Source organism: Pelodiscus sinensis, chromosome 1, assembly GCF_052426305.1.
Source record: "Pelodiscus sinensis isolate ZL-2025 chromosome 1, ASM5242630v1, whole genome shotgun sequence".
In the NCBI taxonomy this organism is placed as follows: domain Eukaryota; kingdom Metazoa; phylum Chordata; order Testudines; family Trionychidae; genus Pelodiscus; species Pelodiscus sinensis.
The window spans coordinates 152,718,958-152,743,091 of NC_143052.1; the positions used below are offsets into that span (position 1 = coordinate 152,718,958).

The 24,134-nt window shown below is 42.0% G+C and overlaps 2 protein-coding genes across 2 annotated transcripts in view; one reads left to right on the forward strand and one right to left on the reverse strand.

Moving 5' to 3' along the window:
* Positions 1 to 48: 48 nt before the first annotated feature.
* The window catches only part of CLDND1 (claudin domain containing 1), a 33,138-nt gene continuing 9,052 nt past the window's right edge, over positions 49 to 24,134 (reverse strand). The window contains exons 2-7 of the mRNA XM_075906590.2: positions 7,742 to 7,800; positions 7,225 to 7,636; positions 3,937 to 4,235; positions 2,150 to 2,257; positions 1,137 to 1,274; positions 49 to 1,044 (exon numbers count right to left, since the gene is read on the reverse strand). Coding sequence (XP_075762705.1) covers positions 824 to 1,044; positions 1,137 to 1,274; positions 2,150 to 2,257; positions 3,937 to 4,225 — 756 coding nt within the window. The 5' untranslated portion in view covers positions 4,226 to 4,235; positions 7,225 to 7,636; positions 7,742 to 7,800 and the 3' untranslated portion in view covers positions 49 to 823. The remainder of the gene's footprint in view (positions 1,045 to 1,136; positions 1,275 to 2,149; positions 2,258 to 3,936; positions 4,236 to 7,224; positions 7,637 to 7,741; positions 7,801 to 24,134) is intronic.
* On the forward strand, positions 12,626 to 18,290 carry GPR15 (G protein-coupled receptor 15). The gene has a single exon (XM_089772562.1). It carries the CDS (start codon positions 13,134 to 13,136, stop codon positions 14,226 to 14,228), a length of 1,095 nt encoding a protein of 364 aa, XP_089628688.1. The 5' UTR covers positions 12,626 to 13,133; the 3' UTR covers positions 14,229 to 18,290.

Genomic DNA, 24,134 nt, shown 5'->3' on the forward strand with positions numbered 1-24,134 from the left:
CTTAAAAAAAAACCAAAAAAAAAAACCTTGAATGCTACATTGGCTAAATAAGCTTTTAAAAAAGTTATATTTATTTATATATACACACACACACATATATTAACCAAATTAAATCCAAACCTGGCATGAGGACTGTCCTTTCACCACATTAAAGGAGGGGCCTATTTTACAGAGCACAAAAACTGCAGCTGACTTCCCCAATTACATCAGCCTGGTCAGAAGAGATTAAAAGGAAAAACTAATGAGTGTAAGAGAAAGAAACAGAAGTGAGATCACAACAAAGATGTAGCTATACCATTTCTACACACAATTTTGCACATCCATCTCTGCTCTGTGTTCTTAGTGGGCACCACCTGCTGGGACCTCATAACATGTAGTGCCTAATTCTCTATTCACACGTGACAGGTCTCCTGCATCTCCCTTTTTCTTCTCCTATTCTTCATCTTCTGTCCCACAATGTGTCTCCTGTTTTTCCAGATCAGATTTAGATGTGAGTGTTCAGTTAGGGTATAATTTAAAAAGTGGATGAGCTCTTAATACTATTTCCACAAATAAAATATTTTCTTGTAAAAAAGTTATACAATAAAAGACTATTAAAATTCTGCAGGTTTCTGGCAAGTGAAAGCTATTCAGGTTTGGAAATTTGGCCCAGAGGCCTTTGTCTTCAAAAACCTGCAGACTGCTGAAATTCAGCTGGCAAGAAGCATGCAGTACATGGAACTTATACCCAATCAAAGTAAGTATGGAATAAGACTGGGAAAAGGCTATAGTATTGAAACAAAATACTGTGAAGCAGCAACTGGCCGTAAACGAAGTGTCCCATTTATGCTACACGGTACGCTTTCAAGAGTGTGAATTCCTTCCTGTTGGTGCGGGCTGCCCAGATGAAGAGGGCAGCTGCCATAAACTGTAAAGGAGCTGAGACACAAGCTAGGCAGAAGGACCAGCCAAATTCACCCTGCACATCATCAGGTGGGGGCAGCTTCTGATGGAGCAGCTCAATTCCAGCTACATAGCAGCTGACTGAGCCCAGCGTACACAGACCTGGGGAATAAAACAATAGAGAATAATCAGCTCAGATGTTCAGACTGATATGACACTGTTGGGAGAGGGCTAGAGTACATAACAGGACCCACCTGCAATGAAATGTAGGACTCCTATGGCAATGGCAGGGTAGAGACTGCGACAGACACAAGCACAGAGGCCAATCAAAACCCCAAAGCACATCAGTCCTAAGCTGACGAAGGGTAGGAGGAACTGAAAACGCCAAAGATCTGTGTATGAGAGAGACAGACATCCACACGTATGTTAAAGATATGGCAGTGCCTGACATTCTTCCTCCCCACCTGTGTTCATTCCCATATACTACTCTATCAGAGCCTTCCAAACTGAGCTAGAAAGAACCTCTACCTTCTTTGAAAAGAGAGGGAGGAACATGAATGCATGTTAATTTACTGAGTTTTCCCACAACACTGCTCTCCAAGTTAAACCTTCCCTACCCCTCTGCGACTTCCCTACAGCAACGAAACAAAGTACAGTAAAACTCCAATAGTCCGGCATCCAACTGTTTGGCACTCCTGATACTCCGGCATCAAAATGGCAAGTGCTCCTGACCAGCTGATTAAAAAGCCTGCTGCTTAGCACATGCACTGGCTATAACCAGAGGGAGCATAAGGTTGGGGGAGGAGGAGGAGGGACTGGGATCGTGTTACAGTATGGAGAAGAGCATTTTGCTTCAGCAAAGGGGAAAGGGGAAGGAAGGGGGAGGAGGATCAGGTTACAGCAGGGAGGAGATGAGAAGAGGAAAGGGGAGGAGATAGGGAGGGAGATTGTGTCCTGGCCAGCTGTTAAGCCATGCAGTTGTACCGGACCTGCTGATTCTCCGACAAATCTGATAATCCGGCACCATCTAGGTCCAAAAGGTGCCGGATTATCTGAAGTCTTCTGTACCTACCTTTGCCTTTAAGTCATGACTAAGAACCAGGTGGTTATATGAAGAATTAGCCAAAGTGGACAGATTGAAATAGTTACTTCTCTTCTTATTCTCTCGCTAATTGTTGAATCTGAAAGTGAAAATATCCTCTTTTCCCTTTCCTTCCCAGCCTTCTTTATCATGCACATCTACCTGCCAGAGGTGAAAGACACTTACAGGTCCGATTCAGGTCACTGCCACTATTGTGGTTCCCAGGTTCCATGTACTTCTCAGCAAATTGATCGGAGAGGGAAAAACTGATGCAGCTTCTCACCATATCAGTTTCTGGGGGTGAGGGAAGAAATGCAAACACCAGGGGGTGAGGGAAGAAATGCAAATCATCTTAGTTGGAAAATAAGGGATATATTTAACAATTCTGCTCCCACCCAGAATCTGTTGTTCTTTTTACATGAGAAATCCCTCAGGTGAGAACAGGTCCTCAAAGTAATCTGTATAGATTCCCCCCTTCATCCACTGCTTCCTGGCTCAATTCCCATCATATCTTTATAGCCAAAGCAATAAATAACTCCCTCACAGTTCAGCACTCATTTCTTTCCCAATTTAAGAGCATTATGTCCCCTCATCAGAAGGATAAACAATTCAGTCATACTCTGAGAGGCTCATTTTAATGAGAGTCATTATTAGGAGTTACAATAGTCTTACATCAGAGAGAAATACTAAAAAATTGGTCACCCAAGTTTTCTGTCAAGCTAGCTTCATAGATAACTGCCTCATTCGTTACATGACATTCAGGAAGGTTGTTGTGGTAGTTGAAAATGTACCTAATAAGTAAGTGCTAACCAAATTATTAAAGTTAGTGCTTAACTATGCAACCATGACTTTTTCTTTATATTGATCTTCCATTAAAATAAGTGTATTGTATATTTTTTCAATGTGTGACAAAATTAAAATATGCAGCATCTCTAAGTAATCTAGAGAGGTATGTACCAGCACTTATTAAAACAACAGCTTGAAATAAGTATGATGCATGAAACCCAAATATTGTATGATCAGCGAACTTCATTCTTTAAATCAGGTATCTAAGTAAAGCAGCTGTGATTACCTCAATGCCTCGTTAAACATTTCATGGAGCATAACCTATAAAACGATGCTTTTGAGTAGAGCTGGTTGAAGTTATCAATATTGTTCATTAAAAATGGAATTGCACTAAATATGCTTCCATGGGAAAAAATAGTGACAATTTTTCATTTTTGAAAAAAAAAAAAAAAAAATGACTCTCTAAATAAAAAATTTAAAACTCACGCAATTTACGGGTAATCAACATTTTTCCTTTAGAAACTGTATGAAAATTTTCATCTTTTCAACCACAGTTTTCCTTCATTCTAAGATGAAACAGGATTGGTTTACACCAGGGTTTCCCAACTTATGGGTTGGTACCCATATATGGGTTGCCATTACATTTCAAAAGCATCACCAGGTGTATCCCCAGTCGGCTCTTAAGGAACCATTCACACATTTTTTGAATTGCTCTGGGTCACCAAATCTTCCCGAATTGTCAAAATGGGTCCCCATCTGGAAAAGGTTGGAAACCGCTGGTGTACACTATATCTAATGTTGATATACCTATGTCACTCATGGAAAAATCCACACCCTCAGTGTAAAGATCATTATATTGATAGGAAGCATCTCCTGTTGACATCTCCGTGAGAGGCGGTGGTGGCTGTCGGATACCTACACTGATGGAAGAAGCTCTCCCACTGGCATAAGTGCAGCTGAGCTGCTGTAGCATGTGTTGACAAGACCTTAATATATCAAATCCTGGTCCTCTAACACTCACTAGCAGCTGCACAAGTCTTTCTTTTTGCAGAAAATCTTCCTGGAAAATGAGGTGATACCCCATTTTGAGAAAATACTGTTTGATATCCAACACTTAAATTGCAACTCCAGGCCGGAAGGAGCAGGGGAAGTGGAAGGAAATGCTGTTTGGAGAATAGACTAGTTACCTGGTGGACTGTACCAGTGAGAGTTTTTGGGCATAGTGATACATCTCCGCCACAATCCAACTGTGCCGTTGCACCGGAACAACGCATCTGTATAAGTCTTCTCATCTGCTTCCTCACTGATGAATTCATCCCAAATACTTTTGCCGAGTTCGCTGGCATTTTCAGCTGGTGAGGGACTGTGGTACTCATACCAGAAATCTGTACCAATTGAGGCTGCCATATAAATGGTGGAAATGAGGCAGAGCACACAGGCAATTACTAGAGCTGTAGCAAAGCGGTTATCCATCATGGTGTCTCAACTGCCAGGAAATTTAAAAAAAAAAAAAATCAGAAAGAGGATCCATTGATAATCATGATAAACCCCTACTGATACTACAAGACTGAACATGCTGAGATAAACTGCTCCCTTTATTCCTTAACCAGTCCCTTCCTGGATGCAGAAGATCTCTCCCTTTTCTTGTTCGAGATGAGGCATAAAGAAGCTATATTTCCTTCCAAATTTTGAACCCTCAAGTGATTATAAATGGCCAAAGTGTTGAGTGAACATTTAAGATGAAATTTTAACCCTTTTTACCGCAGTAAACCTACTTCACTTGACTGCCCTTCCTATTAGTGCCCATACTCAATGCAACATCATTTGCAAGAGACATCCACTCATGCTCAGTTACCATGGGTGTATACATTTACATAAAAGAAACAGTCACGCTTCTAGCCCCAGGTAAGACTCAGTAGGAGTAGGAAGCAGAGACAGCCATGGGTGTCTAACCATAGTATAGACACACCTTTAGTGACTGAGAGAGCAGAGGGAATTAAGAGTTATAAATCTTAGTAGTGATGTCTCACACTTTTCTCTTTTGTTCACCAGGATCTAAAATTGCTTTATAGAAGGTATATTCAGTAGCAGTGAGTCTGTCAACATACTTGGTCCCATACAACCTAAGTTATGGCAAACAGGTAACAAGTGAGCTTAGAGTCTAAAAAGGGATGATGGACACAAAACGCTACAACATAGCAGCACATAGACCCTGAAGCAGGAATGCTCTGTCAAATATTTTATTTGTATGCATCTTTATTAAAGTAGGTAAGGGAGGGAAATTGTTGTACATTGATTTCAACAATAAGAAGAGACGTGAAAGAATGCTCAAAGCATGAAGTAAGTGAAGGAGATAGAGATGTCAACAAGAAAAAGCTCTTTTCAAAGCAGCAAGAAATGAAAGAGGGGTTAGGGTGGAAAGAATAAAGTCAAAGGTTTCAATAAGAAGCAGCTTACACTTTATATAGAAAAGGGAAAGTCTTAGAGTTGAAAAAAAAAAGGGAAAGTCACAAAGCAACAAGAAAGGAAGATAATTTTACAAGGAAGATAGGGGTGATGGGAACATGGGTGGCTAGAGAGGAGGTGGAATCAGCCTCAAAAAGAGTTCAAGAATACTTACTCTTTGGGGAATTCTGAACTACTGTGCAAAACATGCCCCCTGCAGATTCCTGCTCCTCCCTGAAAATTAATTCTGCTAGGGAGATGCTGTAATTACAACCCACCAGGTGCCAGAAGAGAGGGCAGCTACTTCCAGGCAACAGGAGCTAGCCAAAAAGTGGGATGAGTAGGAGAAGCTGTTTTCTTCACAGTACCCTGCCCACAGGGCCAGATGAGGAGGCACGGGATGTAAGGGGGAGGACACCGACAGCGCAGGGAACATGGGGCTTCTGGGAAGGCACACAGACTAGAGTTCAAAGGGGCTAGTTGGGAGCAGGACAGGCAGGATAACAAAAGTTAGTAGGGTGACAGTATTAAGCCAGGGTCTGAATGGGAGTGGTGGTGCAAGGAAACATGGGGATGGGAGAGTTGGTGTACAAGGACACAGAGGAACATGTGCAGACAGGGCCACCTCAAGGGAGGGTGTGGGACTGGGACAATCCCCCTTTGCCCCAGGCCCCACCAGACCTTTTCCTGCCCCTGCTTCGCCCCCTCTCCATCTGTATTCCCGCTGAGATTTTCCAACCATGAGCAGAGCGGGTTTCAACTTGTGCACCAATATTGAGGTCATGTGCGCTGGTTTGGAGGTGTGCCAATTTGTCACCCAATTTATTTAACACGTTCCCGGCTACCAGAGTAGAAACCCTCCCCCACACACCATGCAGCATGTCTCGTCCCAGCTGCCAGAGCAAACACTGCCTACTTCCCTCCCCGACTCTGGCCATGCGACATGACCCATTCCGTTGTCGGAGTAGAGCCCCCTCTCCCCCCCGCCATGCAGCAAGTCCTGTTCCCAGCCATCAGAGCAGATCCTGCACAGCCCTGGCCATGCAGCATGTCCCATTCCTGGCCACTGGAACAGACCCTGCCCCCTCCTGGCAATGCGGCGGATCCAGTTCCTGGCCTCAGCAGCCAGAACAGGCCCCGCTCCCCTCCACCTTTACTGCAATTTAAGCCCACTGCTTCCTGCCCTGTCTTCAGAGGTTAAGAAGAATAATTGTTCACTCATCTCCTTGTAGCAACCTTGGAGGTGCTTAAAAGCTGTTATTATTAGAGCTCTGCGTGGACACAAATTTGTGTATCTGCATCTGCAAAAATGAGCCACAGACAGCCCCATGAGGATGCCCATAGGTATAAAGCAGATATGCACAAATGAGCTGTAGATAGTCACAGATTTGTGAGGCTCTAGTTATCATGTCCCCACTCAGGCGTATTCTCTTTTCCAGACTGAACAACTCTAGTTCTTTCAATCTTCCCTCACAGGTCACATTTTCTAGCCGTTTGATCATTTTCGATGCTCTGCTCTTGACTTTTCCCCTAATTTGCCCACCCGCTTTCCTGCACTGTGACCCCTATTGCGGTAAGAGGACAATACTGAATTATCCTTTTACTGCTGTGGGGTGGGCAGGGGAGGTTTCTCAAAGGTGACAGGCACCAGCCTCTGAGACAAGGACACTGTGGGGAGAAAGGGGCATGACTCACAGTGTAATAACATGTCTTTAAGGGAATGAAAACCAGTAAGGCACAAAATCCCCAACAGAGGGGAAAGAAAAAACCTCATCCCCCCCCTCAGCGTACCCCCCCCAGCCCCTCTCTGCCCCCCTCAGCCCCCCAACGCACAGCCCCTCTCTGCCCCCCAGTGCACAGCCCCTCTCTGCCCCCTAGCCCCCCAGTGCACAGCCCCTCTCTGCCCCCCTCTCTGCCCCCCAGTGCACAGCCCCTCTCTGCCCCCTCAGCCCCCCAGCGCACAGCCCCTCTCTGCCCCCCCAGCGCACAGCCCCTCTCTGCCCCCCCCCTCCCCCCCCCCGCGCACTCACCGTCCATCCTCCTCACACCCCCCGGCCGACTCCGCGCTGCCGTTTCCGTCTCCCGCTGCCGCACCGCGCGGAGCAGCCCGGAGACGCTTATCCAGCCGCGAGGCATCCTGGGACTTGTAGTCCGCCTCCTCCCTCCCCCACGGGCTCTGCGCCGAGCAGCCTGAGACCAGTTCCCGAGGAGGGCTCTTCGCAGCGCATGGCGGGAGCTGTAGTTTCTGCGCGGCACCCTGGGAGTTGTAGTCTGTCACGGCCTGATCAGTGCACCCCCCCCCCCTTGGGCGCTGGTGGAGCAGGGCGCAACTCCGGAGCGTGCTCACGTGCCTTTGGCGGGGTCTGCTCCTCACAAGCAGCTTCTCTGCGGGGTGGGGCGCAATCCCTCAGCCTGCCTGGGCCCCTGTAACTCATGAGCTTGCTGTAAACATCGCCATGAGAAGTCATTTTAAAACATTCCTTGGGTGACATAACTAGGTCACGTCTCCCCAGAGGTTCCCTGCCCCACTGAGGGTGAGAATCCTACCTTGTTTTTCCAAGGGAAGGTGGGAGTCTCAGCCAATGGCCTGGTTGCATGTGCCAGGGCTGTAAGGAAAACAACAAAATGTGGGAGATCAGCAATGAAATCACAAATATTGACAATTATTTCCCCAGCCCATTTAATAAACCCTCTTCCTCCTCCTCCCCCGCACCTCAAACAGCCTGCTGAACAGATTAAATGAGGAGCCTCAAAGAGGCAAAGAAATTTATATGTTAAATGTGTTTGGCAGAGTTGTTGACTCCAGTCCCACAACTTGAACTCGAGTCCGACTTAAGTCAGCTAGGTGACTCAACCTGACACTCGACTCGCGTTCATTGAGACTTGTTAATTTTGTTAAATCGACTTGGTGAAAAAATTGTCCGAAAATGCCGATATTGATGGCTTGTACAAAAGTGACTTGACATTTTTTAAATTAAGACTTGAAACTCGGCTTGGGACTTGACTCGAAAGTGACTTTAGGGACTCGAGACTTGAACTGCAGTGACTTGAGGCTCGACTTGGACTTGACAATGACGACTTGAAGACAAGGTGTTTGGATAAGAAATCCAGAATCTAACCGATCCCAGCTATGGTTTTAAAAAAACAAAACCTGAACAACCACATTTTGCAAGACCAAAATGGAACTCTTCATCAGGGTGCCTTGTGAGATTGGGTGTGATGGCATACGAAATCAGATGCCCCCAGGATTTGTGCCAGGGTTTATATGCCCTGCTATGAACCCTTCTGATTATCACCAGAACCTTTACATTCTTATACACACACAGTATCAACAAAAGACAAGACTATGCAACACTTTAAAGACTAACAAGATGGTTTATTAGGCTACATCTCTATTACAGTATCAACAGTGTCACATCCTCCCTGCCCTCCATCCTGGTTCTGAACATGTCTAATGCTTTCCATAGGACAATCCTATCCAACTCGGCAACTCCACCTCTTGATGAGCTGGAACGAGTTAGTCCATATTACTCAGAAAGCTGCTAAGAGTGAGTGATTTCAAAATAATTTTCATTTACATAATATTTGAACCAGAATATTTTTTTGTTTTACAAACATTTTCACATACATTTCAATATATTAAAATTGGTTTTCAAACATTTTTCATTTAGCATGTGTATTAAAAATGAACAATTTTAAAAAAGGATTTATTTTACATGTTTAAACTTTTTTAAAAATCTCACCATGTGACTAAGTTGACAAATAAAAAAATACATGTAGAAGTTTTTTCCTCACTCTGTTTTTCATTTTATCTTATTTTCCTCTTTTCCTTCTGCCTATTTGATTGGCCATTTTAGTCACACATCAGGATTTCAAAAAAATGCATTTAAAAATGAAAAAATTGTTTTGGAAAGTTTTCTATTTTTTAAATAGGCAAAAATGAAATTTTTTATAATACTGATTAAAAATTATTAAAAATTGGTCATAGTAAAGAAACACAGGTGCTGAATAAGATTTGTTAATACTTGTATGGAAAGATAATGAAGGAAAATTGTTTAATAAAAATAGCAAAACCACATTTAAAAAAAATGTAAAAAGAGCATTTTTAATTAAAATTGTTGGTTAAAAAATTTCAACTGGCTCCTATATTAGCATTCAAAAACCCTAGACCCCTGTAGACTCCATTAGAATTCTTCAGATGGTCTCCTGGTTTTTACTGCTTACTGTTGGCATCTTCTGTCCTATTATTTATTCATTTATTTATTCAGGTGGTCCAGGACCCAGCCAACCAACAGAATGATTCTGTTTTTCCAAACCCTAGTTGCTGACTATAATTTCCATTAGGAGAGAAACCCATGGCAGGGATGTAAGGGTGCATCTACACAGCACCCGAAACTCGAAATAAGATACACAATTTACACTACAGGTCTATTTCAAAATAGCTTATTTTGTCATTTGGTGCTGTCTACACAGCATCACATTCTGAAATAAAGCACTATTCTGAGCCATCCCTTATTCCTCATAGAATGAGGTTTACAGGGATGGCGAAATAGCGCATCCACTATATTTTGAAATAGTGCACGCATTCAAAAGACATGGGATAGCTATTACAGGATATCTGTGGTATCCTGAAATAACTTTGCTGCGTAGACATACCCTAAATGACTAGTTGGCAACCTGATAAGTATAAGCTTGTCGGACAGTCGAGTAGTCACACGACTAGTCACTTCCCCCCCACACTTGCTGCTTCTATCAGAGACAATCAACAAGGAGGGTGGCGAGCAGGAGCCGGTGCTGGGAGGAGCTGGCTTAAAAGTCAGTCCCCTCCAGCACCATCTCTGCGGGGGCATCGGAGGCAGAGGCATCCCTACTGCTGCGCTTCTCTCTTTGAAATGTGCAAAGCCACTTTTTTCGAAAAAACAAAACAAAAACCCTGTTGTCTAGACACACCCTTTGTCACAGAATCAGAAGGCTAGTTTCACAAGTATAGTATCAGTCCTTCAGTTCTGAGAGTGATCATGCCTGATAGTTTCCTTTTTATTTTCAGCAAAGCTGCTGCAGCTTTAGAGAAAATTTAATTAATTAAAATATATAGTCATCATGCTTAAGAGCATCCCAATTTGCCTTTAAATTACCTTAGTTTTTCCCATAGGGAAGACTAGGGCTACTGTAAATACTGAAGTAATATTAGTTGGATATCTAAGGTAATTATACATTTTAAGCATGACAAATATATGTAAAATCGCCCCCAAGATGCATTTTTGCAGGAACACTGCAAAAATATAACCATTAAAAGAGAATGGTGCTAATTCACATTATTGCTTAGAAACAACTAAATTTCCGAAGACTTTACCTCCTCTGTAGCTGCATTTTCAAATAATCTTAGCTGAGGCCAGATTTTCAAAAGCCTTAGATCTGGTCACAATGGTAGTTTAGAAATATTGAGCACATTTGAAAACTCAGTCCTAATTTAGGTACATAAATGGAAGCTAAGGTCAATGAAAACCTGGCTGTAGTTGTGATTGCCAGAAAATCTGGTCCTATGAGAGAATAAGAGTCCTTACTGAATCAACACAATACAAAAGTAAGGCTAATACATTCAAGATACTTTTTTGGTGTTGTGGGTTTTTTTTTTTTTTTGACAGATCGCTTTAAATTATTTATGATCATGCTTCCTATTGGACATGTAAATGTTCTGGATTATTTAAAAAATAATATTTAGTAATATTTTAACTCACAACAGCACCCAGAAAGCATGCAAGGTACTAAGAATGAAGTGAGAAATTATCAAGGTACAACTATATAGTTTTTCAGTTTGGGTACATGTATATCTTGATGGTTCAGTTAAGGCCATTTTAAATATTTATTATTGATTCACTTCTTGTGAGCACTGTGGGAAAAATGAGTCTTAAGGAGAAACTGTTATTAAATCGTTAATGATGAGAGTTGGGGAGAAACCCCCTGCATACATTTATGAGTTTCCCCTGAGTCTAGTTCTAAATGATATAATATACTCCTGTATAGTGTATTTGCTAGTGTGCTGGAATCATAGTGGAGTTTTTAATTGAGCATATTTCCTGGAACAGAGACTGAAGGCCCCATCCCATTAAAGTATACAATTTTGCAAGTGATTTCTTAATGAAAAAGTCCCTTTGAATATAAATGAATGATGGTAGCCCAGTTCTCAACAAGAACTCGTTGAAAACGTCTGAAATTAAATATTTTAAGAAGAAATATGGACACTTTTTTTTGTTGCAAAAATCATTCCTATTTTTCAACCGTACATAGTCACTATGCCACAGAATTAAAGAAAGAAAGATGAGAAAGATCTCTTATCTTGTTCACATGAAGGTGTCTCAAACCTGTGATCACTTCATAAGTGAGATCTTTTTACAATCCACCTCGATCCAAAAAACACCAAATCCCAAACCATTTGGCTCTCAAAATCTTCCATTCGGTGGACCAAAGAGAAAGTTCCTTGGGTCACTGATGATTCATTAATCCAGTATCTCTCTGTGCCTGGGTAGACCAGGAACTATACTACGACAATACTTGTGCATTGAATGTTTTAAGCTCTGAGGCTTAGCCCATTTCTCTTGAAAGATTTTTTCAAAATGCATGGGACTTCTACAAGTTTGAAATATCAGAGGATGCTTGTAATAGGCCTGATGTGCACGGGCAGAATTGTGTGCTGGCTATGGGCTTGATAAACTGGGGAGCTTGCAGATCAAAGCGGAGGAGTAAGCTGGAAGAAGGAGGGAACAGTGGCTGGAAATCAGGCCTGAAGTTTATTGGCTGCAAAGGGTGAAGACCAGTACTAAAATAATCAGATGTTTTGCTGTTTAGGTTTATTCAGATTGGCAAAGACACATTGGAATCGAGGACTTTAAAACAGATTTAAATCCAAACTCAGTGCTGTTGACAGGACTGTACACAGGGTAGCTTAGAACTGGAATAGTAGCAGATGGTACAGACCAGAGATTAAAGGCATTAGAAAAGTTCTCAGTACCACAGCAAGAGGGAATACCCCAGGAGTTACACACCCCAAAACTGAATGGAACTGGCAGACAGAACTGGAGACAGAACTGGAATCAACAGATATTGCGGAGGTGAGGCGTGAGCTACTTAAGCAGAGCTGGTAATGGGGAAGGAAGAGCAATTTTAATCTTAAAGATGTAGCAGAAAATGGAAACAAGGACTCTCTCTCAGCCACCCTGAGAGGAACCCAGAAATGGAATAGCAGGTAGTGTTGCAGGTCAAGACTGCACTGGCAAGGCACTGTGTGCAGATCGAAAGACTGGAATAGCAGGATTTGCTGCTACAGGTTATAATGGAGAAGGCAGGGTGGATAAAATAAGCCACAGTATAAATCCCTAAGCCTCAGAAAAATATATAAACAGACTAATAACAATTTAGTCAAGAGATAGAAGGAAAAAAACCCCATAAGGCTGAAATAACCATCTCCTGATTTCTCTCTGTCACCTCAAACCTTCTCACCTATAATCATTTAAAGAACAGAAAAGAAAAAAAAGAAAAAAGAACTTACCCAAACCACCCAAAACCATAAAAAAGAAAAAAGAAAAAAAAGCAAACCTTAACAGGCTCCAGGATCAAATGCAAAATGAAGACAAAAAACAGACCCCCCCCCCAAAAAAAAAATCAACTCCGCCCAATCTACTCTTGGAGAACTTCTGACTTGATTGAAACTGACTAATCAGACCAGACCCTCCCTCAGCTTGTCTTTTATGATTGGCTGACAGGAATACAGATTGTGAATATCAAAGACTGGGGGGGGGAAGGGGAAAGAGGAGGAATAAGGGGGTGTTAAAGATGTTTCTTAAGATCTTTAGATTAAAAAGAAGAAACAGCAGCAGTGTGGTCTCTGGCAATAAGAGTGTCAGCTCATCAGAGACGGAGTGTGTTGATTTTTCTCTTTCAAATGCTTGAGAGGACTTTCAACTATACCGACAGTTATGACTACTACTTTTCCACGGAGAGTCCTAAAGAGTACTGTGAAACTCTGCAGGTGCCATATATGGAAATTTTCCTTCCTATTCTATATGCCACCATGTTCCTGGTGGGAATTATCGGCAATTCCATCCTCATGGGAGCCCTAGTCTTCAAACTGGGAGCCCGGAGGCTGATTGACATCATTATCATCAACTTAGCTGCCTCAGACTTTATTTTCCTCCTTACATTGCCATTCTGGGTGGACCAGGAGATATGGCTGGGGGTTTGGAGGTCAGGCTCTTTTCTCTGCAAGGGCAGTTCCTACATCATCTCAGTCAACATGTATTGCAGTGTCTTCCTCCTCACTTGCATGAGTGGTGACCGCTATCTGGCCATCATGCACCCCACTGTAGCCAGGAAAGTCAGAACAAGATTTTATACTAATGGACTCTGCACCTGTATTTGGCTTCTCTCCTGCCTCCTCGGGCTTCCCACTCTGCTATCCAGAGAACTGAGGCAATATAATGACCAGCCTTACTGCGCACAAGTGGAGCTCACACAGGCTCAACGGACTGTGTCACTGGTAATATTAATTCTGGCCTTCTTTTTCCCCTTGGTGAGTATCTTGACCTTCTACTGCTCCATCACCAAGAAGCTCTGCATGCATTATCAAAAGTCTGGGAAACATGACAAAAAGCTGAGGAAATCTATCAAGATTGTCTTCATTGTAGTGGCCGCCTTTGTTTTCTCCTGGATCCCCTACAACATTTTCAAGCTTCTGGCTATCATCTCTGACCTCCAGGACCTGAAGCCACCTTCCTGCTTTCCTTATGTTCTTGCCCAAGCAGGCATGGAAGTGAGCAGTCCCTTTGCATTTGCCAACAGCTGTGCCAACCCTTTCATCTATTACTGTTTTGATGGTTATATCCGCAGGACCATCTCACGGTGCCTGTGTCCATGGATGAAGGTCCACAGCGTTGGGAGCAGTTCTGACGCAATGGATACTCGCACCAACTTCTCTTTGTCCACTTTTATTCATGGGGAGGATGCTATTAGGAAACGGAGACATTCTGTGTCATTCTGAAAGGAGCTGGGACTTTTGAAGGAGACATTTCTTCCAATTACAGGTGATGGGGGAAGAAAGGTCAACAGAAAAAAAGCATGAAGGCAAAACCAAAAAACAACAAACAAACAACAACAAAAAACAGTAACATGTGTGAGGGAGAACGGAATCAAGAGAATGAGTGAGTGTATGTACAATGGTAGCTCTTCTAGTTATAGAGAAAAACATTGTTAATTTCCTTTAATGATAAAGTAATAACTGGAATTTAACACCGTAACTATATAAATTACTGCAAATTCCTGCAGATCACTGTGTAATTGTAATTGAGCAGATCTAAAACTAGTCTATAGGAAAATACACACAAATGCTTAAAATCAGTATCCTGATGTACTGCACAAATAACTTTAGAGCAACCCACCAAATTCAGAACTGGCTTGTCTCACTGAGGAAGCCTGTAGACTGAAATGCATAAGGGTCTCATGAGAGTTAGGTAAATCATTAATACAGAATTTGTTGCACTTCCTTTTCTCTTCTGTTCATGGAAAATCCATCAAGTAGTCATGATTCTTGTAAAATGTATTTGCTATTTAATATTTGCTGAGGTTTTGGTTTTTGTGAATTTTGTTTATTCAATACCAGTGTCACCAGCTTGTACAATTTTATCAAAAACCTCACAGTTTTGGGGTTTTTCTTAAATTCCTAGCTTCTGGAAGCATGAAATTATGGAAGAATCTTAGCTTTCATTTAAAATAAGTTTCCAGCCCTCACAGTGGCAGAGAAAAAAGCTGGAAAATATGACCAAGTGTAAGTTGGAGGTTCAGTGCTAAACATCAAACAAGAAGAACCTATTTATTATTTTCATAAAATATTATGATTATGATGAGAATCATGATATTTTGGGACCTGACTCATGATTTCTGAATGCTTGAGTTGGCAATACTGTGCTGTTCAAAATTCAACTTGCGCTCCTTACCTTCGTTAAGTCATTTAACTGGTCACAGCATATTGTTACAGTTCTCAAATTGGAGGAGTGCAACTGTTGCAATTAGGTTTCTGGGGCAGATATTCACGCAAAACAAAATTAAAATGTGTGTTCCACAGTTACTTGGATGTTTGTGTTTGCAATTGATTTTCTGTGAGCATTCATGCTAGCAAGATTCAGTTGTATGAATGTGCATAGATGAGAACACAAAAGGAGCAGAGAGTTAGTTTGTTAAAAAAGGTTTGTGAAAAATCACAGAAAACAGCAGTTGCAAGGTTTTCATTTTTGGTGGTGGTTAGACCACCTAGAGATCTTTTAGAAATGCCTATACTCTAGAAGTGCACATGTAACAACCACATCGATGGTCTGACTAATGCCACCTCCGATACTTTTTTGTCACTGTAAGCAAACCTGGAAAAGCATGTCAATGCCACAGATTGGGATTACAAATTTTGTAAAGCCAATTTATTTAATATTTTTTTCAATTTTCTCCTCCTTTTTTAACTTTAAAGGGTCAGTCATATAAATACCCACTCCCTAAAAGGTAGCATGATAGGTTTATTTATACTGTTAAAATGATAAGAGCTAAGGTTCTACCAGAAATGTTAACTCATTTGTGTTGTAACATGTCCCATACTCCTGCTTTTTTGTTTGGTTGTTTGTTGTTAAGTGCTTGGCTTAATCTATATGTCATAAACTTGTATAAAGCTACCAGGATTTGCAATGTTTAGAGATTGCAGTTTGAAGGATTAGAAACTTCACTTTTGAATTCCCTGAGTTTTTACAGTATTACTTTTCTTTTGCCTTTTTAGATCCAAAACTAGTCATTGCAAAAGCCACAATAGGTTTTAGAGAGCAGAAATCATTTGATAATCGTCAACATATGCCAAAAGAAACACGTTGCAATTCATGATTTTCAAGATAAGTAAAGAGGACTTTAAGATGTTTACAACTTTTTAAGGTGAAGAGATTGCAAATCTGCAACAGAAGGAGATCATCCTGAACATGACATGTGTTTTAAAAAAACAACAGCTTCCATGATATTCCTCTATTATACTGCAAGTGCTTATAATTAATGGGGTAGCAATCATAAGAATATAAGAACGGCCATCTTTAGGGCTCTTTAAAAAAAAATTCCAATAGTGAAACTTATACTAGATACTGGGGTGGAAAAAAATGCCCAAAATTAAGCTGGTACAAAAGGGTGCTCTAATGGCCTGGAGGATTAAGCTATAGAACTTCCATTAATTTTAATAGAAGCTGTGTGGTAGGGTTGCCAGATGGTTTCAACAAAAATACCGGACACACTTGACATTACATCACAATCTACAATAACATCTTATTTAGAAAATACTGGACATTTTTATTTTCTCAATTTGTTTCCCAAACAGAAAGCTCAAATACTGGACTGTCCAGTTCAAAACCAGACACCTGGCAACCCTACGTGTGGCTAAAATCCCTAGACACTATGAAAAATATCAACAACTGAATTAACTTTTTTCTTCTTAGAATCTGCCTCTTCTTCCCCCTTTTCCGATATCCCTACCAAACACATTTTCCCTTTCTCTCTGTCTTTATACTCTCCCACAATTCCTTCTTTTTGTGTCCCATTTTTGGCATTTGATTCCTTTCCCTCCGCTCCCTTTTTCAGTCACACAGACCAAGTACAAACCCTCTATTTTCAAACATACAGCAGTTGAAATATGGGACAGCTTCACCTCAGATTCTAATCTCCGTCACATCAAAAATCCCTTGAGCACACCATCTCTCTGATCTAAACAAGTCTTCTACCACACTGCACGAACACCCAAGACCAGGAACAAATACAGAAGCATGGAAACAGTAGACCAATACAGATTTCTCAAGAATACCTCTGCTTTTATCAGCTCATACTTATTAGGAGACGTAATTTGTTATAAAAAAAGAAGGCTGAAACCTCTAGACCAGGAAGCCTAGTCATTATTTATATTCCACAAGAATTGTGTGGGATATTTGCCTTAAAAAAAAGCAATACAGGTAATTCTTTATGTCAGATTCCCATTATACCAATTATTTCCCTTAGTCTCTTCATCCACATGAAGTATAGTCTAATTTTATTCCAGAGAGTTTGCTAAGAATAACTCTAATAAATTTCAACTTCAGGTTATTTTTTTCCTCTTGAAAGCTTTAAAAAAAATGTCAGAGTTTAAACTATTCTACCTCTAAAAATCTGCCATGGTTGCTTTCACAATGAATGCAAGACTGCCTCTAATACAAAAGAATGAGCTCACAAAACATTACAAAAATTGAGCAGGTCTTTCAAAAAAGACACTGAAAGTTTAGTTTAATGGTATAAAAAAGTGAAAAGAGGGGGGGGAAACAGTCCAACAAAACAAAACACTTTACACTTACATTTTTATTGGGCACAAGACATTTTATAATAATACACTTTGAGCATGGTTATTTCACTCAGTGTGTGAAGTTGATGGTATGTTTTTTTCCATTTAAACAATATTTATCTTAAATCATGACAACAGCAATTTTGTTTCTTCATTATTTCTACTCATGCATGTAAGAACCTGTCTTTTTATGAGTTTTCATAGCACTTTGTAAGCCTACAGTGATGGATAAATGTTAGTGATTTCAAATGTCGTTTAGCCAGCTCGGATGAGTAATGCATCTGATCTTTGTTATGAGCGATATAGTGATTAGAGAGGTGGTTTAGAAATTATGCAATTGCTGTAAGCCCCAACTGCAACTTTTTAAAGTAATTTGTATTGTTTGTTTTTAATTTGCATAATTAAAATAAAAAAAACATGTAAAAGAATGTGGTAAGGATGAACTTTTTTAAAACCTATTTCTTTCTTCTTTTTAATTACAATTAAAACAAATGGGAAGTATTTTCAGTTCCATGGGCAAAGATCTTGTGTGACTACTGTTTCATTTTATAGTAACTTAATTTTGGAAAAAAATGCAGCAATTTAATAGTTATTAAGTTGCCAGATAATTACAGAGCTGGTTGAAAAATACAAATAGTGACTTGAGATTGTTTTCAGAAGGACCAGTGGGAGGTCAGTTTGCTATTATTTGAGTAAGAAAGAAAAGGAGGGCGGTTAAGGTACTGGCGGCATCCCGCGCCTCTCAGGCTTTGCTCCAGGTGTCCCTGGTCTGCTGGAGACGGTCCCCAGCAGACCAGAGGCACCGGGAGCAAAGCGGCAGCGGCGGCGGGGTGCCTCGCCTCTGAGGCTTTGCTCTGGCAAAGCCTCAGAGGCGCGGGACTCCGCCGCCGCTGCCGCTTTGCTCCCGGTGCCTCTGGTCTTCTGGGGACCGTCTCCAGCAGACTAGGGACACCGGGAGCAAAGCCGCAGCGGCGGCGGCATCCCGCGCCTCTCAGGCTTTGCTCCAGGTGTCCCTGGTCTGCTGGAGACGGTCCCCAGCAGACCAGGGGCACCCGGAGCAGCTTTTCTCGCCCCGGAGGTCGAGGTGGCGGGTCCGCTGCGCTCTGGGCGGTCCCGCTGCCTGCGAGCTCCAGGGCGAGAAAGTCCCGTTCGTAAGTGCAGATCCGACATAAATCGGATCCGCGTAACTCGGGAACTGCCTGTAATCATTACCATGCAAATCTGAAGTTACTGCATCATAAATGCTACTTATGGTTCAACAGCAACTAATTGTGCAGTTTTTTAACGTGGGCATCTCAATAAGACACCCATAACCCAGTGTTAGAAGTTCAGGTGAGCATACATACCTGGACTTTCAGACAACCGTGAGGAATTAGCTATCGTAAATTAGCCATACTCAAACAGCCAAACAAACACGTTATTCAGGCTAACTAGCCACACTTAATGGCCAAATAGCTACAAAGTGTGTTGGACACCATGATCCTCCAGTAACATAATAGCGCATAACAATTATACCAACAACTTCCTCTAATTTCTAAAAACTTTTCTTCTGAGTTAGAGAAAAGAATCTAAATCTAAGGCTCCCATTGCTACTCCGAATCGTTCAAGTTATTAGACAAGGTGCTTTTATTGTTAAATCATTTCCTAAAGCACGCGGGATTAAGCAACAGGCAAGTCAACCATTAGTGGAGAACATTTCTCTAATTTAAAATTGAGATTGCTGCTTTATTTGGGGTCGTAAAGCCAAGAATTTCAAACTTGATTAGTGATTTTGGATGCCTCAATTTCGAGTGCCCAGCTTAAGATATCTCAAAGTGGACTGATTCTGAATGTGCTAATTTTGGAAATCTAAGAATTTCATTGACCAAATGAAATGCTGAATCTTTGAATCTTGGTATGCAGATATTAATAATACAAGATCTGAAAGAGGGTTAGCCTTTCTTTTACCTCTGACCTGAAGCAGAGGAAAACCAAACTGTGAAACTGTGTGGCACGTTGGTAAGTTAGAGAATGAAATTTGGTCAGTGGTTTCATACTCAATTCAAACCTTTAGTTTGCCCCAAAATGGATAATTTGATATGAGAAATAGGTCTTAATAAACAAGGGTAATATTTCTAGTGAGGACGCAGTCTACAAACACACACAACACACATTTGCTCTATAAAGCATACACACCTGTTTGACCTCATATACCTCCCTCCTCAACCCTCCGCACCAACTTAAAAGCTGCACATCAACCATCAACACCCACTTCCTGTCACCCACACCACCCCTCCTTGACAGAACCACACACAAACAAGTATGCACATTCTCACACAGAAAAACACTCAGATAATGAGGAAAATATATATGCGTGTACTCTGGGCAATGTGGTTTGACAACTCTGACGGGTACACAAGTAAGGCCAAAAAAAGCGTGTGTGAAAAAGAGAGCACAGAGGACTGAAAGTCCTAGCATAAACATATTTGTCTAAGCTTTCCTCACAGTTATAACCAATTATAGAAAATAGGATATTGAGGACAGAGCTCACTTAAGGTGGACACATTAAACATACTTGACATCTTGACACTTGCCATTATCAGACCCTGTTTTCGATTGCCAAACTTTTACCTGGCATGGAAAATTTCAGCCCAAAAGGTATCTACCTTAGTCTGAATTATTTTTGAAGAAAATCCACCCAAAATGGCGCAGCCATTCAGAAGACCTTTTCTTTGATGTGCTCTAGCACTCTGGGGCTTGGAGCAGTGACTTCAAATATGGCCAACAGTTGGCTTTTGTGTCAGTGATGAGCCTGGTGTCATCTTTGTAAAAATCCACCCAAATTTGGCCAGCTATAAGTCTTGGGGAAGGGGGAGAAAAATCACATTTTGCACATACTCAATAAAGAGCTGCTAGAGTTTAGCAGCCAAAATCTCTGAAGACACTACTCTTACTGAGCCTGCTCCAAAGCCTCCATTACATCATAGCTCCTACATGTGACAGAACCATGCAAGTGCCATCTCCACACAGTCACCAAGCATGTTCCAGCCCAGGGCTATGGAGGAGCTCAGAAGGACTTTCCTTGTAAAGGCTGTTCTGGTCTGGGTTGGATATTACATGGGAGAGCAGGCAGCTTGTGCTGTCAGTGACCCACGGTACTTGGATCCATGCTGTGTGGCACTGGAGCCCTTCTGATCTGAATGCAGAGGGGACAAAAACTGAACCAGGAGAAAGGGAATGGAGTACATTGGGACAAAGTCTGGTGAGATTGGGAGTGGGTGGGAGAGGTCAGGTGAGAAACTATGATTAGGAGTTGGAAAGAGGAGACTTGGACTTGGAGCTGTGGGAGAGGGGAAACTGGGACTGGTTGAGCAAGGAGATTAGGAGCCAGTGAGGGGAAATGGGATGAGTGACTGGGGCTTGGGGAAAAATACTGAAATAGGATGAGAAGATGAGAGGATGGGAAAACTGGGGCTGGCTGCACAAGGAAATGGGCTGTTGTGGGGAGATGGAGAGGCTGAGACTTGAGCAGTGAGCCCAAATGGGGAGGTGAAGACTAACTGGGCAAGTACAAGTAACCTTAATTCTGGCACTTTCTAGCTTGGGTGCTTGATTTCAGAAGCTGACTATAATGGTTTACATAGGGGTTTTTTGTGTGTAATATTGTTCATATCACACCATGGTCTCATTACACTTGGTACTCTACACATTCAGCATAAGAGAAATTTTCTGCCCCAAAGCGTCCATAGAAAAAAGACAAAGGGAGAGAGAAGAAACAAAGGCACAGAGAGGTGAAATGATATACCCAAGGTTACACAGCAAAGTCAGTAGCAGAGCCAAGAACATAACTCAGATTTATTGGGCTCCCAGTCCACTTGTCAACACTACTTCTCACTACCTCAAGAATCTTAAGAGCTAATTAATATGGTATCACTAGGGAACATCGTGACAGAGCAGAACTGAGAGGAAAAAGGTTCAATAAGTAAACAAGCTATCAAAGCAAGGAGAGAGTTTTGGAGATGCTGCTTTTCCATGCAGACAGTGGAACTGGTTTCAAAAGACTCAAAATATGTTAAAGCAATGATGAATGCCCAACAATGAATTCAATGGGCACTTCTGGGGCAAAATTGTAACAGGGCACAGCCACTGAGTAGGGAGGTGGGCCAGGCATAGCCTGGATCTTTCTGACCCATGTGAAGGATGAACAGTTTCTGGAGAAAACTTTTTCCTCGGTATCAGATAGCATCTAACGCCCAAGGCTCTGTGAGAGCAATGGCCAAGCAGAAGGCAGCTGCCTTATTTACTGAGTCACAACACAGTCCATGTCCATTTGGTTACTGTGTGACTATTCTAGCATATTGGGAGGCATATGAAAGGAGCTGTAGAAAGCCACCATTTGTATAATTAGGATAACAATTGCAAATTATACGCTCAGCTTCTCACCCCTGTTTTTGCTTCAGCTTTGAAGTCAATAGGCAAAATCCTGGTCCCACTGAAATCAGTGGAAATTTCATTTTAACGGGATAAATGGCAGTTGGACAGATGAAAGGACCAAAAATCTAAGCCCCAGCCAGATCATTTACCCTCTGGTGGAGAAACCTGTAGGCCAGACTTGAAAAGATGGAAAAGTCCATAGAGTCCCCGTGCAGCATTTTCTACTATCCATTCCTCTCAAGGAGCAGGAGATTGGGACCTTGTGAAATGTGCAAACCTGCATCCCCCCCACACCCTTTATCTGTAAAGAAAGGAGCCAGTCACATGGACTGCTGACTGTTTCTGGCTCTACCGTGTCAGGAGCTTTGCTGGCAGTAGCAACTGTAGGAGTATATTCTGCTCAGTCAGAATTGCCTCCCACATCCTGGACTTCAATGATTAGAGGGAATGGAGTGTTGAAGCTCCTCTCTCGTCCTCCAGTCTGCTGCAGAGCCCTTCCTACATGTAGACTCACAAGAAGGGAGAAAGGTGCCTTCTGGTGGTTACTAGGAAGGTGAGACAGTGTCATAAGATGCCTTCAGCACGAACAGGGGAAAATTCACATTAGCAAGACCCCCTTAACATGTGCACACCCCCCCCACACACACACACTCCAGGCCTGAGGATTTGGCTCCCACAGTTTACTTGGCTGTGAGCTGTTGAGTGATGTTCTCATGTAAAAGATGGGCATGGCCCAAAACGTACATCCCCTCTGTGTAAGGACAAAGTTTATGATGTTCCTCTTCCGGTACCTGCCTGTTTCTGAGCCCCTTTCATCCTTGCTGAGGAGCTCAAAGGGAGCTTTGGCCTCTCCTGAGAAGTGTTGAATCGGGCCCCTGATTTCTTCTCTCTTTAATATACCTTGCGGTTGCCTGGTTCATAGTGTCTTTTCTCTCTTCTAAGACATTGTCGTGGTAAAGAAATTACTCACAACTCAAAAAACATCATGCCACAGATACCGTATTCAAAGTATGAAACAACATCTATGAGAAAGCAACTTTCAGGGTTTGAGAGAAACATGAGCTGGGACACCTCAGCTTTAGTCTAAAAATTCAAGCAAAGACTATCACTGCAGACTGCAGTAGGAGGGGATGTTGCCACAACCTTATTCTAGTATTTCGGTATTGCCATTACTTCAAAAAGATCAGGATCTAGATCACTTCCCCCATCACTGAAATGCAACCATCGCTAGCATGGCATGCCCTTCAGCACTATGGCTTCTCCTCTTGAGAAGGAGGGGAATGCTCCATCAGGGAAAGGGGGAGTTTTAATGGGTTTATTAATTAAGGATGTTAAATTTAGATGAATCAATTATGAATCAATGCAAATTGCATTGACTATTCGATTAGTAGATAAGGGCACCTCCACCTTTGAAATGTAGCAAGAGCCCTGCCAGTTCTTGCTACATTTCAAAGGTGCAAGTGCTGTGGGGGGCACGGGGCCAGTGGGGAACTCAAGCAGTCCCCCTCGGCCCCACACTCCCTGCTTTTGAAAATATACACAAGCAAAAAGCTTAGGTACCAATCTCCTCCTCCTCCTCTCCCTCTCAGAACAATCAGGCAGAAACTCTCAGTGGGGACAGCGTAGTTGTAGCAACAAATGTTGCTCAAATTTTCAAAAATAATAATACATTTTCCACCTTTGGACTGAGAAATTAAGTTCTCTAATTAGCTTCCAAGGCACTGAAAAGGAAACATTATAATGAAAACAGGAACTCTGCTACTTTCAGTCCTACTGTTAAACTAAAAGCCAATGTCCTTTGTTGTGAGCTGGACAGCAGGGAGTGGCCTTGTTGCTATGATTAAGAACAAGTATGGCAAGAATTCTCACACAAGGCTAATATAGTTTCAGTTATTATGTAAAATGTGGAAAGGGTGGAGGTGAAAAATAAGAGCGCAAAGCACTTCGCTGAATGCACCGAAAAACATGATGCAGATATCTCCTTGATCTCTATTACTGTTCGCTCCATCCATGTGTGAAGAATCATACCCAAGGCAAAAGGAGACAAGAGCAGGTTAGACAGACATCTATCAGGGATGATCTAGACCGTGCTTAGTCCTGCCGGAGGGCAGAGGACTGGACTTGATGATCTCTCGAGGTTCCTTCCAGTTCTAG